The sequence below is a fragment of the Oncorhynchus tshawytscha genome, linkage group LG04, assembly GCF_018296145.1.
Source record: "Oncorhynchus tshawytscha isolate Ot180627B linkage group LG04, Otsh_v2.0, whole genome shotgun sequence".
NCBI classification, from domain to species: Eukaryota; Metazoa; Chordata; class Actinopteri; order Salmoniformes; family Salmonidae; genus Oncorhynchus; species Oncorhynchus tshawytscha.
The window spans coordinates 30,000,407-30,014,381 of record NC_056432.1 but is presented as its reverse complement, the minus strand read 5'-3'; the positions used below and the strand labels follow the sequence as shown (position 1 = coordinate 30,014,381).

The 13,975-nt window shown below is 42.3% G+C and overlaps 1 protein-coding gene across 1 annotated transcript; it reads right to left on the bottom strand.

Moving 5' to 3' along the window:
* Positions 1-5,376: 5,376 nt before the first annotated feature.
* Positions 5,377-10,528, bottom strand: LOC112245917 (26S proteasome non-ATPase regulatory subunit 9). Its single transcript, XM_024414110.2, has 6 exons — positions 10,309-10,528; positions 9,969-10,068; positions 9,599-9,792; positions 9,351-9,452; positions 9,095-9,183; positions 5,377-5,577 (listed from the first exon to the last, which is right to left on the bottom strand). Exons 1-6 carry the CDS (start codon positions 10,432-10,434, stop codon positions 5,550-5,552), a joined length of 639 nt encoding a protein of 212 aa, XP_024269878.1. The 5' UTR covers positions 10,435-10,528; the 3' UTR covers positions 5,377-5,549.
* Positions 10,529-13,975: the final 3,447 nt, after the last annotated feature.

The window sequence follows — 13,975 nt, the reverse complement described above, 5'->3', positions numbered from 1 at the left end:
AGCAAATGTATTAAAATACATTAAGCATCTGCTATGAAACTCGAAATTGAGCTAAGGTGCATCCTGTTTGCATTGATCATCCTTGAGATGTTTCTACAACTTGATTTGAGTCCACCTATAGTAAATTCAATTGATTGTACATGATTTGGAAAGGCACACACCTGTTTATATAAGGTCCCACAGTTGACAGTGCATGTCAGAGCAAAAACCAAGCCATGAGGTCAAAGGAATTGTCCGTAGAGCTCCGAGATGGGGTTGTGACGAGGCACAGATCTGGGGAAGGTTACCAAAAAATGTCTGCAGCATTGAAGGTCGACAAGAACACAGTGGCCTCCACCATTCTTTTAATTTTTTTTTACCCCTTTTCTCCCCAATATCGTGGTATCCAATTGTTTTCGTAGCTACTATCTTGTCTCATCACTACAACTCCCGTACGGGCTCCGGGAGAGACGAAGGTTGAAAGTCATGCGTCCTCCGATATACTGCTTAACACAGCGCGCACCCAACCGGGAAGCCAGCCGCAACAATGTGTCAGAGGAAACACCGTGCACCTGGCAACCTTGTTTAGCGCGCACTGCGACCAGCCCGCCACAGGAGTCGCTGGTGCGCGATGAGACAAGGACATCCCTACCGGCCAAGCCCTCCCTAACCCGGACGACGCTAGGCCAATTGTGTGTCGCCCCACGGACCTCCCGGTCGCAGCCGGTTACGACAGAGCCTGGGCGCGAACCCAGAGTCTCTGATGGCACAGCAGTTTGGAACCAAGACTCTTCCAAGAGCTGGCCGCCCTGCCAAACTGAGCAATCGGAGAAGGGCCTTGGTCAGGGAGGTGACCAAGAACCCAATGGTCACTCTGAGAGCTCTAGAGTTCCTCTGTGGAGATGGGAGAACCTCCCAGAAGGACAAGTATCTTTGCAGCACTCCCCTAATCAGGCCTTTATGGTAGAGTGGCCAGATGGAAGCCACTCCTCAGTAAAAGGCACATGACAGCCCGTTTGGAGGCCCTTAAAGGACTATCAGACCATGAAAAACAAGCTTATCTGGTCTGATGAAACGAAGATTGAACTCTTTGGCCTGTATGCCAAGCGTCATGTCTGGAGGAAACCTGGCACCATCCCTACTGTGAAGGATGGTGGTGGCAGTATCATGCTGCAGGGACTGGGAGACTAGTCAGGATCGAGGGAAAGATGAATGGAGCAAAGTACAGAGAGATCCTTGAATGGAGCAAAGATCCAGAGTGCTCAGGACCTCAGACTGGGATGAAGGTTCACCTTCCAACAGGACAACGACCCTAAGCACACAGCCAAGGCAATGCAGGAGTGGCCTTGAGTGACCCAGCCAGAGCCCAAAACCGATTGAACATCTCTGGCGACCTGGAAATGGCTGTGCAGCGACGTTCCCCATCAAACTTGACAGAGGTACATTTTTTATACACTGCTCAAAAAAATAAAGGGAACACTAAAATAACACATCCTAGATCTGAATGAATGAAATATTCTTATTAAATACTTTTTGCTTTACATAGTTGAATGTGCTGACAACAGAATCATACAAAAATTATCAATGGAAATCAAATTTATCAACCCATGGAGGTCTGGATTTGGAGTCACACTCAAAATTAAAGTGGAAAACCACACTACAGGCTGATCCAACTTTGATGTAATGTCCTTAAAACAAGTCAAAATGAGGCTCAGTAGTGTGTGTGGCCTCCACATGCCTGTATGACCTCCCTACAACGCCTGGGCATGCTCCTGATGAGGTGGCGGAAGGTCTCCTGAGGGATCTCCTTCGAATGGGCGGGCCAGTCCATAGCATCAATGCCTTCCTCTTGCAGGAACTGCTGACACACTCCAGCCACATGAGACCCAGCAGTGTCTTGCATTAGGAGGAACCCAGGGCCAACCGCACCAGCATATGGTCTCACAAGGGGTCTGAGGATCTCATCTCGGTACCTAATGGCAGTCAGGCTACCTCTGGCGAGCACATGGAGGGCTGTGCAGTCCCCCAAAGAAATGCCACCCCACACCATGACTGACCCACTGCCAAACCGGTCATGCTGGAGGATGTTGCAGGCAGCAGAACGTTCTCCACAGCGTCTCCAGACTCTGTCACGTGCTCAGTGTGAACCTGCTTTCATCTGTGAAGAGCACCGGGCGCCAGTGGCGAATTTGCCAATCTTGGTGTTCTCTGGCAAATGCCAAACGTCCTGCACGGTGTTGGGCTGTAAGCACAACCCCCACCTGTGGACGTCGGGCCCTCATACCACCCTCATGGAGTCTGTTTCTGACCGTTTGAGCAGACACATGCATATTTGTGGCCTGCTGGAGGTCATTTTGCAGGGCTCTGGCAGTGCTCCTCCTTGCACAAAGATGGAGGTTGCTGTCCTGCTGCTGGGTTGTTGCCCTCCTACGGCCTCCTCCAGGTCTCCTGATGTACTGGCCTGTCTCCTGGTAGCGCCTCCATGCTCTGGACACTACACTGACAGACACAGCAAACCTTCTTGCCACAGCTCGCATTGATGTGTCATCCTGGATGAGCTGCACTACCTGAGCCACTTGTGTGGGTTGTAGACTCTGTCTCATGCTACCACTAGAGTGAAAGCACCGCCAGCATTCAAAAGGGACCAAAACATCAGCCAGGAAGCATAGGTCACCACCTGCAGGTCACCACCTGCAGAACCACTCCTTTATTGGGGGTGTCTTGCTAATTGCCTATAATTTCCACCTGTTGTCTATTCCATTTTCACAACAGCATGTGCAATTTATTGTCAATCAGTGTTGCTTCCTAAGTGGACAGTTTGATTTCACAGAAGTGTGATTGACTTGGAGTTACATTGTGTTGTTTAAGTGTTCCCTTTATTCTTTTGAGCAGTGTATATATATTTTTTGGTCCCCTTTCTATCTAAGCCTACACTGTACAGGACTGAACAATAAACCTCATCTTTACTCAGTTACCAACAACCATAAACATGCTATTTATATCCGTTCATATTCTCGTTGTTCTAGATGGACACTGCATGCTGAATATCATTGTAAACAGATATAGCCAATAAGGCTGGGAATTGCTAGGAACCTCACGATATGATCACCATACTTAGATGCCGATATGATATGTATTGTGATTCTCACGATTCTTTAAGCATTGTGATTCGATACTTCAATTTTATTGCGATTCGAAGATTGTTAGTTTAATCTGCTTTTGCAGAAGCAGCAGATACTCTTTCTGGGGTCCACACAAAAAACAGAACATGACAAGTAACAAAACACTGATACAATGACAGTCACACAAATTTAAAATACCACGATAAACAAACAATACAACAAAAATTGTGTGTGTGTTTGTGTTCACTCACAGCTCCAAACATATTGCTCACCAAATGTTTGTCATTTTTTATTATTATTAACCCATCCATATATGTCCCTCTTCCAAGTACACATATCTTTTGTTTTTTTATAACTTTTCTGCTACATATACAGTTTAAGTCAGAAGTTTACATACACCTTATCCAAATACATTTAAATTCAGTTAACAATTCCTGACCTTGAATCCTAGTAAAAATTCCCTGTCTTAGGTCAGTTACGATCACCAATTTATTTTAAGAATGTGAAATGTCAGAATAATAGTAGAGCGAATTATTTATTTCAGCTTTTATTTCTTCCATCACATTCCTAGAGGGTGCAGAAGTTCACATACACTCAATTAGTATTTGGTAGCATTGCCTTTAAATTGTTTAACTTGGGTCAAACGTTTCAGGTAGCTTTCCACAAGCTTCCTGCAATAAGTTGGGTGAATTTTGGCCATTTCCTCCTGACAGAGCTGGTGTAACTGAGTCAGGTTGGTAGGCCTCCTTGCTCGCACACACTTTTTCAGTTCTGCCCATGATGACCACTCCAATACCTTGACTTTGTTGACCTTAAGCCATTTTGCCACAACTTTGGAAGTAAGCTTGGGGTCATTGTCCATTTGGAAGACCCATTTGCAACCAAGCTTTAACTTCCTGACTAATGTCTTGAGATGTTGCTTCAATATATCCACATCATTTTCCATCCTCATGATGCCATCTATTTTGTGAAGTGCACCCTCCTGCAGCAAAGCACCCCCACAACATGATGCTGCCACCCCCGTGCTTCACAGTTGGGATGGCGCTTCTTCGACATGCAAGCCTCCCCCTTTGTCCTCCAAACATAACGATGGTCATTATGGCCAAACAGTTCTATTTTTGTGTCATCAGACCAGAGGACATTTCTCCAAAAAGTACAATCTTTGTCCCCATGTGCAGTTGCAAACCGTAGTGTTTTTTTATGGCGGTTTTGGAGCAGTGGCTTCTTCCTTGCTGAGTGGCCTTTCATGTTATGTCGATATAGGACTTGTTTTACTGTGGATATAGATACTTTTGTACCTGTTTCCTCCAGCATCTTCACAAGGTCCTTTTGCTGTTGTTTTGCTGTTGGATTGATTTGCACTTTTCGCACCAAATTACATTCATCTCTAGGAGACAGAACGCTTCTCCTTCCTGAGCGGTATGATGGCTGCGTGGTTCCATGGTTTTTGTACTTGCGTACAATTGTTTGTACAGATTAACGTGGTACCTTCAGACGATTTGAAATTGCTCTCAAAGATTAACCAGACTTGTGGAGGTCTACATTTTCTTTTCTTTTCTGAGGTCTTGGCTGATGTCTTTTGATTTGCCCATGATGTCAAGCAAAGAGGCACTGAGTTTGAAGGTAGGCCTTGAAATACATCCACAGGTACACCTCCAATTGACTCAAATTATGTCAATTAGCCTATCAGAAGCTTCTAAAGCCATGACATAATTTTCTGGAATGTTCCAAGCTGTTTAAAGGCACAGTCAGCTTAGTGTATGTAAACTTCTGACCCACTGGAATCGTGATACAGTGAATTATAAGTGAAATAATGTCTGTAAACAATTGTTGGAAAAATGACTTGTGTCATGAACAAAGTAGATGTCCTAACAGACTTGCCAAAACTATAGTTTGTTCACAAGAAATTTGTGGAGTGGTTGAAAGGGGCAGAACAACAGATTTTTACCTTGTCAGCTCGGGGATTGTCAGCTCAGCTCAGGGATTCAAGCCAGAAACTTTTCGGTTACTGGCCCAACGCTCGAACCACTAGGCTACCTGCCGCCCATTGTTGAGTAACTTTGCCTGAAACCAGAAATTACAATAGCTCCCCAAGCTAAATTGCTTAGGCTTTTTGGAAATTGTAAATGTCTCTAATATAAAAAATGTGTCAAATGTTTTTATTTTATTTTTAGCTGTTACATCAGGTGAGGAGTTGGGCAAATGGAAATGTCAGACGAATATTGAAAAAATATATAGTTTTCACACTGAAAGCAATATGTAAACTCAAAGAAAAGAATGTTAATATTTTTTTATTAGACCATTAATTTGACATTGAATCAGTTGAAAATGTCAGTCTTCTAATTTATGGGCTCAAACAATTCCTTTACTCATAGCCATCAAGTGGCATAACAGTAAGGTTGGTGTTAAAGTTGAACCCTTACGATCTTGCTGGTCCTATGGTCCTTATCATCTGTGGATGGGCACAATGTTACATCTGTTGGGAAAACAATTAATAAGAAGTCAATGGTTTATCTTCTACAATTGTCATGGTGCTGGCTAGCCAAATTAGTATAGATTTAGTCTAAATAAAATAAAATCCTGCCCAAGAATTAATGGCAAACCAGCTTTTCAAGATGGCTAGCTCATTTGAGGAGTCACCTGAAGCGTGAGAGGAATTGCAGTGCTGAGGCAGAGGGCTCGTAATGAGGACGACTGGCTACTGTTCTGAACTGTGTGGTGAGCTTTCTGGCAACCAGATCTGCTGGAGTATCACCCAGGTGGGTGCTACACAGAATGGAAGAGGAGAAGTCTAGTAGCTACATCCAATGGCTATAAAAGTCAGGCTGGTTCTCAGACTTGCCCTCTACAAGATCATCAGCAGACACAATCACCATCATCTACCATCCTCTGACCAGCTACCGCCACTAAAGCCATAAACGGACCCTCTCCATGTCACCAGGAGGCAGCTTTTAAAGACTTGGCCTCTATTAGTTGACCAGTCATATAATATTGCTTGTTGGGTTTTTGCTCGAAGCGGTTTGAGATTCTATGAAAAGCACTATAGAAATTAAATACATGATTAATTATAATTTAGCTAACAATGCCAGCTAGCAGTTTTGATTGGTATACATTGGCCTACATTGGGCGGTTTACATACTTATCTTATATGTATATACTGTACTCGATATCATCTACTGTATCTTGCCTATGCTGCTCTGTACCATCACTCATTCATATATCCTTATGTACATATTCTTTATCCCCTTACACTGTGTATAAGACAGTAGTTTTTTTTTGGAATTGTTAGTTAGATTACTTGCTTTTTATTACTGCATTGTCGGAACTAGAAGCACAAGCATTTCGCTACACTCGCATTAACATCTGCTAACCATGTGTATGTGACAAATAAAATTTGATTTGATTTGATTCTATGGACTCCTTGACTGAAGAGGGGTCTACAATTCAGTGGCGAAGTGGCAGTGAGGAATTCATTTCTCAAGAGTATTCGTCCAAAGTTATGAGTAGACTGTATCCTGAGTGAGAGCATGGTGAGATAAACTACAAGGGCCTCCCGAGTGGCGCAGTGGTCTAAGGCACTGCATCGCAGTGCTAGCTGTGCCCCTAGAGATTCTGGGTTCGAGCCCAGGCTCTGTCGCAGCCGGCCGTGACCAGGAGACCCATGGAGCGGCGCACAATTGGTCATCTGGGTTAGGGGAGGGTTTGGCCGGCAGGGATATCCTTGTCTCATCACGCACTAGCGACTCCTGTGGCGGGCCGTGCTCAGTGCACGCTGACATGGTCGCCAGGTGTTTCCTCCAACACATTGGTGCAGCTGGCTTCCGGGTTGGATGGGCATTGTGTCAAGAAGCTGTGCGGCTTGGTTGGGTTGTGTTTTGGAGGACGCATGGCTCTCAACCTTCGCCTCTCCCGAGTCCATACGGGAGTTGCAGAGATGAGACAAGACTGTAACTTCTCCCAATTGGACACCATGAAATTGGGGAGAAAAAGGGGGGCTGAAAAACACACAAAAAATAAAAACGACCTCTCTGACAAATGACATCTCGTTCCACAGGTACGGACGTCGAGAGCTACCTGCCTATCCCCAGATGACCTGATCTGGCTGCTCAGCTCCTTCTGTTGGCCACCTGCACCCCCCTCTGCCCAAGCCTTCGGCTATTGACTGTCGCTCCATGTGTCGGAGGCTTAAAGTACTCAGAACTTTGTAGCCCAGACCTATACTCATGTCATTCATATTTTTATTTGATGTTTGTTTTGCTTTTCAAGCAGTCTGAGATTTGTTTACTTGTGTGTACTGCAATTCAGCTTTTAGCTGCCAAGTATGGCTTACATGTAAAATAGTTTATAAACTACTACTAACAAATATCTCAGGTGATGAATTAGAGTGCCTTCAGAAAGTATTCATATCCCTTGACTTAGTCCACATTTTCTTGTGTTACAGCCTGATTTCTAAATAGATAAAATATTTTCTCTCTCACCCATCTATACACAATACCCCATAATGACAAAATGAAAATAATTTTTTTGACATTTTTGCACATTCATTGAAAACGCAGTATTCACACCCCATGCCTGAAAATACAAAGAGTTGTACTAAGTGATATGTTTGGGGCAAACACAACACAACACTTTGTATTCAGGACATAAAGATAAATTCTGACACATTTTCGCAGTTTTATTTTAGTGCCTTATTGCAAACAGAATGAATGTTTAGTCATGTTTTTTTAATTCTGTATATTCTTCCTTTATTTTAACTCTTTCATTTAGGTTAGTATTGTGCAGTATTTAGGTTAGCATTGTGTATCTTTGTAGGGACTGGGTGTATTGACACATCATCCAAAGTGTAATTAATAACTTCACCATTCTCAAAGGGATTTCAATGTCTGTTTTTTTTTTACCCATCTACCGATAAGCAGTGGTATCTGTACTCCACTATTTATATTTTTGACTACTTTTACTTTACTACATTCCTTAAAAGAAAATATTGTATTTTTTACTCCATACATTTTCCTTGATACCCAAAAGTACTCGATACATCTTGAATGCTTAGCAGGACATGAAAATGGTCCAATTGACTCACTTATCAACCGAACATCCCTGGTCATCCCTACTGCCTCTGATCTGGTGGACTCATTAAAACACACATACTTCATTTGTAAATTAGGTCTGAATGTTGGAGTGTGCCCCTTGCTTTCTGTAAATAAAATAAAAACAAGAAAATGGTGCCACCTGGTTTGCTTAATATAAGGAATTTTAAATAATTTATACTTTTACTTTTGATACTTAAGTATATTTTAAAACAAATACTTTAAAACTTTAACCCAAGTAGAATTTTACTTGAGTCATTTTCTATAAAAGGTAGCATTACTTTTACTCAAGTATGACAGTTGGGTACTTTTTCCACCACTGCCAATAGGTGCCTTTCTTTGCAAGGCACTGGGAAATCTCCATGGTCTTTGTTGCTGAATCTGTGTTTGAAATTCACTGCTCGACTGAGGGACCTTGCAGATAATTGTATGTGTGGGGTACAGAGATGAGTTAGTCATTCAGAAATCATGTTAAACACTATTACTGCACACAGAGGGAGTCCATGCAACTTATTATATGTGACATGTTTAGCCAATTTTTACTCCTGAACTTATTTAGGCTTGCCTTAACAAAGGGTCTGAATACTTATTGATGCAAGACATTTTTGCTTTTAATTTTAGGAATTTCTTTAAAACAAATATATATATATATATATATAAACGTAATTCCACGTTGACATTATGGGGTATTGTGTGTAAGCCAGTGGCACACAATCTCAATAATAAATATTTCATTCAGGGTGTAACACAGCAACATGTGGAAAAAGTCAAGTGGTGTGAATACTTTCTGAAGACACTGTACATGATGTGTATTTTGGCATGGCATGTATTTTAAATGTGAACCACAGTAAAGTTAAATCAAATAGTAATCAGTCTAATCTCTGCCTCAATAGGTAGGACACTCACCCCAGTAAACCTCTGCCTGACCACCGCTGTGGGGTAAGTCCCATTTGGGTCTTCTGGCCATTTCGAATCACTGTAACGTTTAATGGTCTCTAAGGAACAGAAAAGACAACATGTCACGCATGGTAAGTTATCAGTGTAGTGACTGCATTTCATATTGCTGTCATAATGGCACGTTACCCCGCCAATGATTAGGTCATTTGGCACAACAAAATACAACTGGTTATAACAAGATTATTATAGTCACAGGCGAACATACCCCTTCACTATGCTGAACCACTGAGGCAATATTCTGCAGGTTCTGGAAGTTCCCTGTGTTGATGGATCCAAATGCTATGATTTCATCACTAATTTGCAAGCCCTATGGGAAAAAACAAATGTATCACAACTGAAAAAAAAAAAACTCTTAAATAACCCCAAACAAACACACAAAGTAAATAACAATGTCTGTGTTGTAAACAAATTCTATATAGGTTTTAGGCCGATCTAGAAACTGTAAACACTCACAGCCTGACAGGCAGGGGAGCCTTGTGAGACAGCATCCACACGGGCAAAGGGAGAGGGCAGGGTGACCTCCTGCTCCATGGACTCAGTCTGGGATTCTGCCTGGTCTTGCTCACGCTTCGCCTTCTCTAGAGCATGTAGCCTGTGCAGGGCCTCCTCGATTTCCACCATGATGGCTTTGTGATCATTCTGTAGACCTGCCACATCGACAAGGTGGCCATAGTTAGCCGGGGGAAAAATACATTAGGCAGTAGCACACACGATCAATGGAACCCCTTACATACTACACTGTAAATAGTTTGTCTGACTGTTATCAAGTAATGTGTCAGTTAGAACATGTTATATTGCGCAGCAGTGCTACAAGCTCTCTTACAAGAAATAGTGTGCCTTGCTGTTCTGATCTGGTACACATTAACATCTGCGCGAGGGAATCCCTCTGCATCAACCAAAGGACCTTCCATTCCAACCTCTTGCTAAAAGAGAACACACAAATTATTGACGGGGAATCATATTTCTTGCGTCATATAGCCTTACAACACGCACAAACACGTTGTTTCTAACGTTAGATAATACAGACTGAATAAAGCCACCATTTGATTGACGTAATTTAGCTACAACATATTGGAAAAATAACCACATTTGAGCTCGCAAGCTAGCGTTAGCTGGTCCAAAATATAAACAAACAACGTATCCATGTAACGTTACAAACGTACATCTTCCAAAACGTCGTAGTAAGCTTTAATTTGTTCTTCAATAGTGTCTTTCTTTTTTATAAGACTTTGGACATCTTCCATTGTTATTGTCGAATTTCCATCGTTGTTTTCCTCCGTCATCTTCATGATTCTCTCTCGTCCGGAAACTCAATTACTACAACTACCAAACGGTGAATAACAAAAACAGTCAGACAAGTTAAAATACTTTGGCCCGGTTGCTTTTCCGGTTTATTCTTCTTCTTCGGTGGGTTTATCGGCGGTTGGCATCCAACGTTATGGTGCATTACTGCCACCTACTGTACTGGAATGTGCGCCAGAGACGGAGAAACTAAATCCTACCTGCCAGCATTGCTCTAAAAAAAGATAACAAAATATTTAAGACTATATCTAATGACGTTCTACTCAACATACTCTTTAAACTAATTTCCTGTATCCCCTCCAATAATGTCCACACTGTATCTACACATTTTTATTTTTAAAAAATGTATTTCACCTTTATTTAACCAGGTAGGCAAGTTGAGAACAAGTTCTCCTTTGCAACTGCGACCTGGCCAAGATAAAGCATAGCAGTTTGATACATACAACAAGAGAGAGTTACACATGGAATAAACAAAACATACAGTCAATAATACAGTAGAAAAAAAAGGAAAAAAAGTTTATGTACAGTGAGTGAAAATTAGGTAAGATAAGGGAGTTAAAGCAATAAATAGGCCATGGTGGCGAAGAAATTACAATATAGCAATTAAACACTGGAATGGTAGATGTGCAGACGATGAATGTGCAAGTAGAGATACTGGGGTGCAAAGGAGCAAGATAAATAAATAAATACAGTATGGGGATGGGGTAGTTGGATGGGCTATTTACAGATGGACTATGTACAGGTGCAGTAATCTGTGAGCTGCTCTGATAGCTGGTGCTTAAAGCTAGTGAGGGAGATATGAGTCTCGAGCTTTAGTGATTTTTGCAGTTCGTTTCAGTCATTAGCAGCAGAGAACTGGAAGGAAAGGCTGCCAAAGGAGGAATTGGCTTTGGGGGTGACCAGTGAGATATACCTGCTGGAGCGCGTGCTACAAGTGGGTGCTGCTATGGTGACCAGTGAGCTGAGATAAGGCGGGGCTTTACCAAGCAGAGACTTGTAGATGACCTGGAGCCAGTGGGTTTGGCAACGAGTATGAAGCGAGGGCCAGCCAACGAGAGCATACAGGTCGCAGTGGTGGGTAGTTTATGGGGCTTTGCTGACAAAATGGATGGCACTGTGATAGACTGCATCCAATTTGTTGAGTAGAGTGTTGGAGGCTATTTTATAAGTGACTTGGCCAGGTCGCTGCACAGTAATGTCTCTTATCAATGACGGTTATGATATCGTTTAGGACCTTGCGCGTGGCTGAGGTGCACCCATGACCAGCTGTGAAACCAGATTGCATAGCGGAGAAGGTACAGTGGGATTCGAAATGGTCGGTAATCTGTTTGTTAAATTGGCTTTTGAAGAGCTTAGAAAGGCAGGGTAGGATAGATATAGGTCTGTAGCAGCTGGGTCTAGAGTGTCTCCCCCTTTGAAGAGGGGGATGACCGGGGCAGCTTTCCAATCTTAGGGAATCTCAGACGATACGAAAGAGAGGTTGAACAGGCTAGTGATAGGGGTTGCAACAATTTCGGCAGATAATTGTAGAAAGAGAGGGTCCAGATTGTTTAGCCCTGTCACGTCCTGACCATAGAAAGCCTGTATTTTCTATGGTAGAGTAGGTTAGGGCATGACTGGAGGGTTGTTCTAGTTTATATTTTCTATGTGGGGTCCTAGGTTTGATTTTCTATGTTGGTGATTTGTATGATTCCCAATTAGAGGCAGCTGGTTATCATTGTAATTGGGGATCATACTTACAGTCCTATGAAAAAGTTTGGGCACCCCTCTGATGCTGCATAATAATTTACTCTGTCGTCACAGAAAATTATCACAGTGGCATGCCATTACTTTTCTAATAAAAGCTGAGTACTGGGGTATTGTCCAGACAAAGATTTTTAGTGTAGCAATATTAAGTTGTATGAAATTAAATCAGATGTGACAAATAGGCTAACTGCAAAAATGTTGTCACCCTTGTCATTCTGTTGATTTGAATACCTGTAACTACTTAGCACTGATTAATTGGAACACACAATTGGTTTGGTGAGCTCATTAAGCCTTGAACTTCATAGACAAGTGCATCCAATCATGAGAAAAGGTATTTAAGGTGGCCAATTGCAAGTTGTTGTTCTCTTTGACTCTCCTCTGAAGAGTGGCAACATGGGGGCCTCAAAACAACTCTCAAATGACCTGAAAACAAAGATTGTTCAACATTATGGTTTATTGGAAGGCTACAAAAAGCTATTGCAGAGATTTAAGCTGTCAGTGTCCACTGTGAGGAACATAGTGAGGAAATGGAAGACCACATGCACAGTTCTTGTTAAGGCCAGAAGTGGCAGGCCAAGTAAAATATCGGAGAGGCAAAGGCGAAGGATGGTGAGAACGGTCAAAAATAGCACACAGACCACCTCCAAAGACCTACAACATCATCTTGCTGCAGATGGTGTCACTGTGCATCGTTCAACAATTCAGCGCACGTTGCACAAGGAGAAGCTGTATGGGAGAGTGATGCGGAAGTAGCCTGTTCTGCACACACGCCAAAAACAAAGTCGCTTGAGGTATGCAAACGCACATTTGGACAAGCCAGCTTCATTTTGGAATAAGGTGCTGTGGACTGATGAAACAAAGATTAAGGTGTTTGGTCATAACAAGCATAACATGCATAACGCATGGCAGCAAAAGAACACAGCGTTCCAAGAAAAACACTTGCTACCCACAGTAAAATTTGGTGGGGGTTCCATCATGCTGTGGGGCTGTGTGGCCAGTGGCGGTACTGGGAATCTTGTTAAAGTTGAGGGTCGCATGGATTCCACTCAATATCAGCAGATTCTTGGGAATAATGTTGAAGAATGAGTCACAAAGTTGAAGTTACGCCGGGGCTGGATATTTCAACAAGACAACAACCCAAAAACACTGCTCAAACTCTACCCGGGCATTTATGCAGAGGAACAAGTACAATGTTCTGGAATGGCCATCCCAGACCTGAATATCATTGAGAATCTGTGGGATGATTTGAAGCGGGCTGTCCATGCTCGGCAACCATCAAACCTAACTCAACTGGAGATGTTTTGTAAGGAGGAATGGTCCAAAATACCTTCATCCAGAATCCAAACACTCATTAGAGGCTATGAGAAGAGTTTAGAGACTGTTATTTTAGCAAAAGGAGGCTCTACTAAATATTGATGTGATTTTTCTATCGGGGTGCCCAAATTTATGCACCTGTCTAATTTTGTTTTGATGCATATTGCACATTTTCTGTTCATCCAATAAACCTCATTTCACTACTGAAATATTACTGTGTCCATCAGTTATTTGATAGATCAAAATAAATTGATGATCCAAACACCCAATTATTTATAAACGGAAATCATGGAAATTGTCAGGGGTGCCCAAACTTTTTCATACGACTGTAAGTAACATTTTTTTCCACCTGTGGGTTATGGGATATTGTTTATGTTTAGTTGCCTGTTAGCACTATTGTTAGCTTCACGTTTCGTTTGAGATTGTTTTTGTTTTGCTGTGAGTTTCACTTAGTAATAAAAAGATGTG

Coding starts and splice junctions, on each gene's coding strand:
- LOC112245917 (XM_024414110.2), bottom strand. CDS start 10,434: ATGAAGATGACGGAGGAAAACAACGATGGAAATTCGACAATAACAATG. Junction 9,793..9,968: donor AGCAAGGCACACTATTTCTT/GTAAGAGAGCTT, acceptor TCGATGTGGCAG/GTCTACAGAATGATCACAAA. Junction 9,453..9,598: donor GCTCCCCTGCCTGTCAGGCT/GTGAGTGTTTAC, acceptor TTTTTCCCATAG/GGCTTGCAAATTAGTGATGA.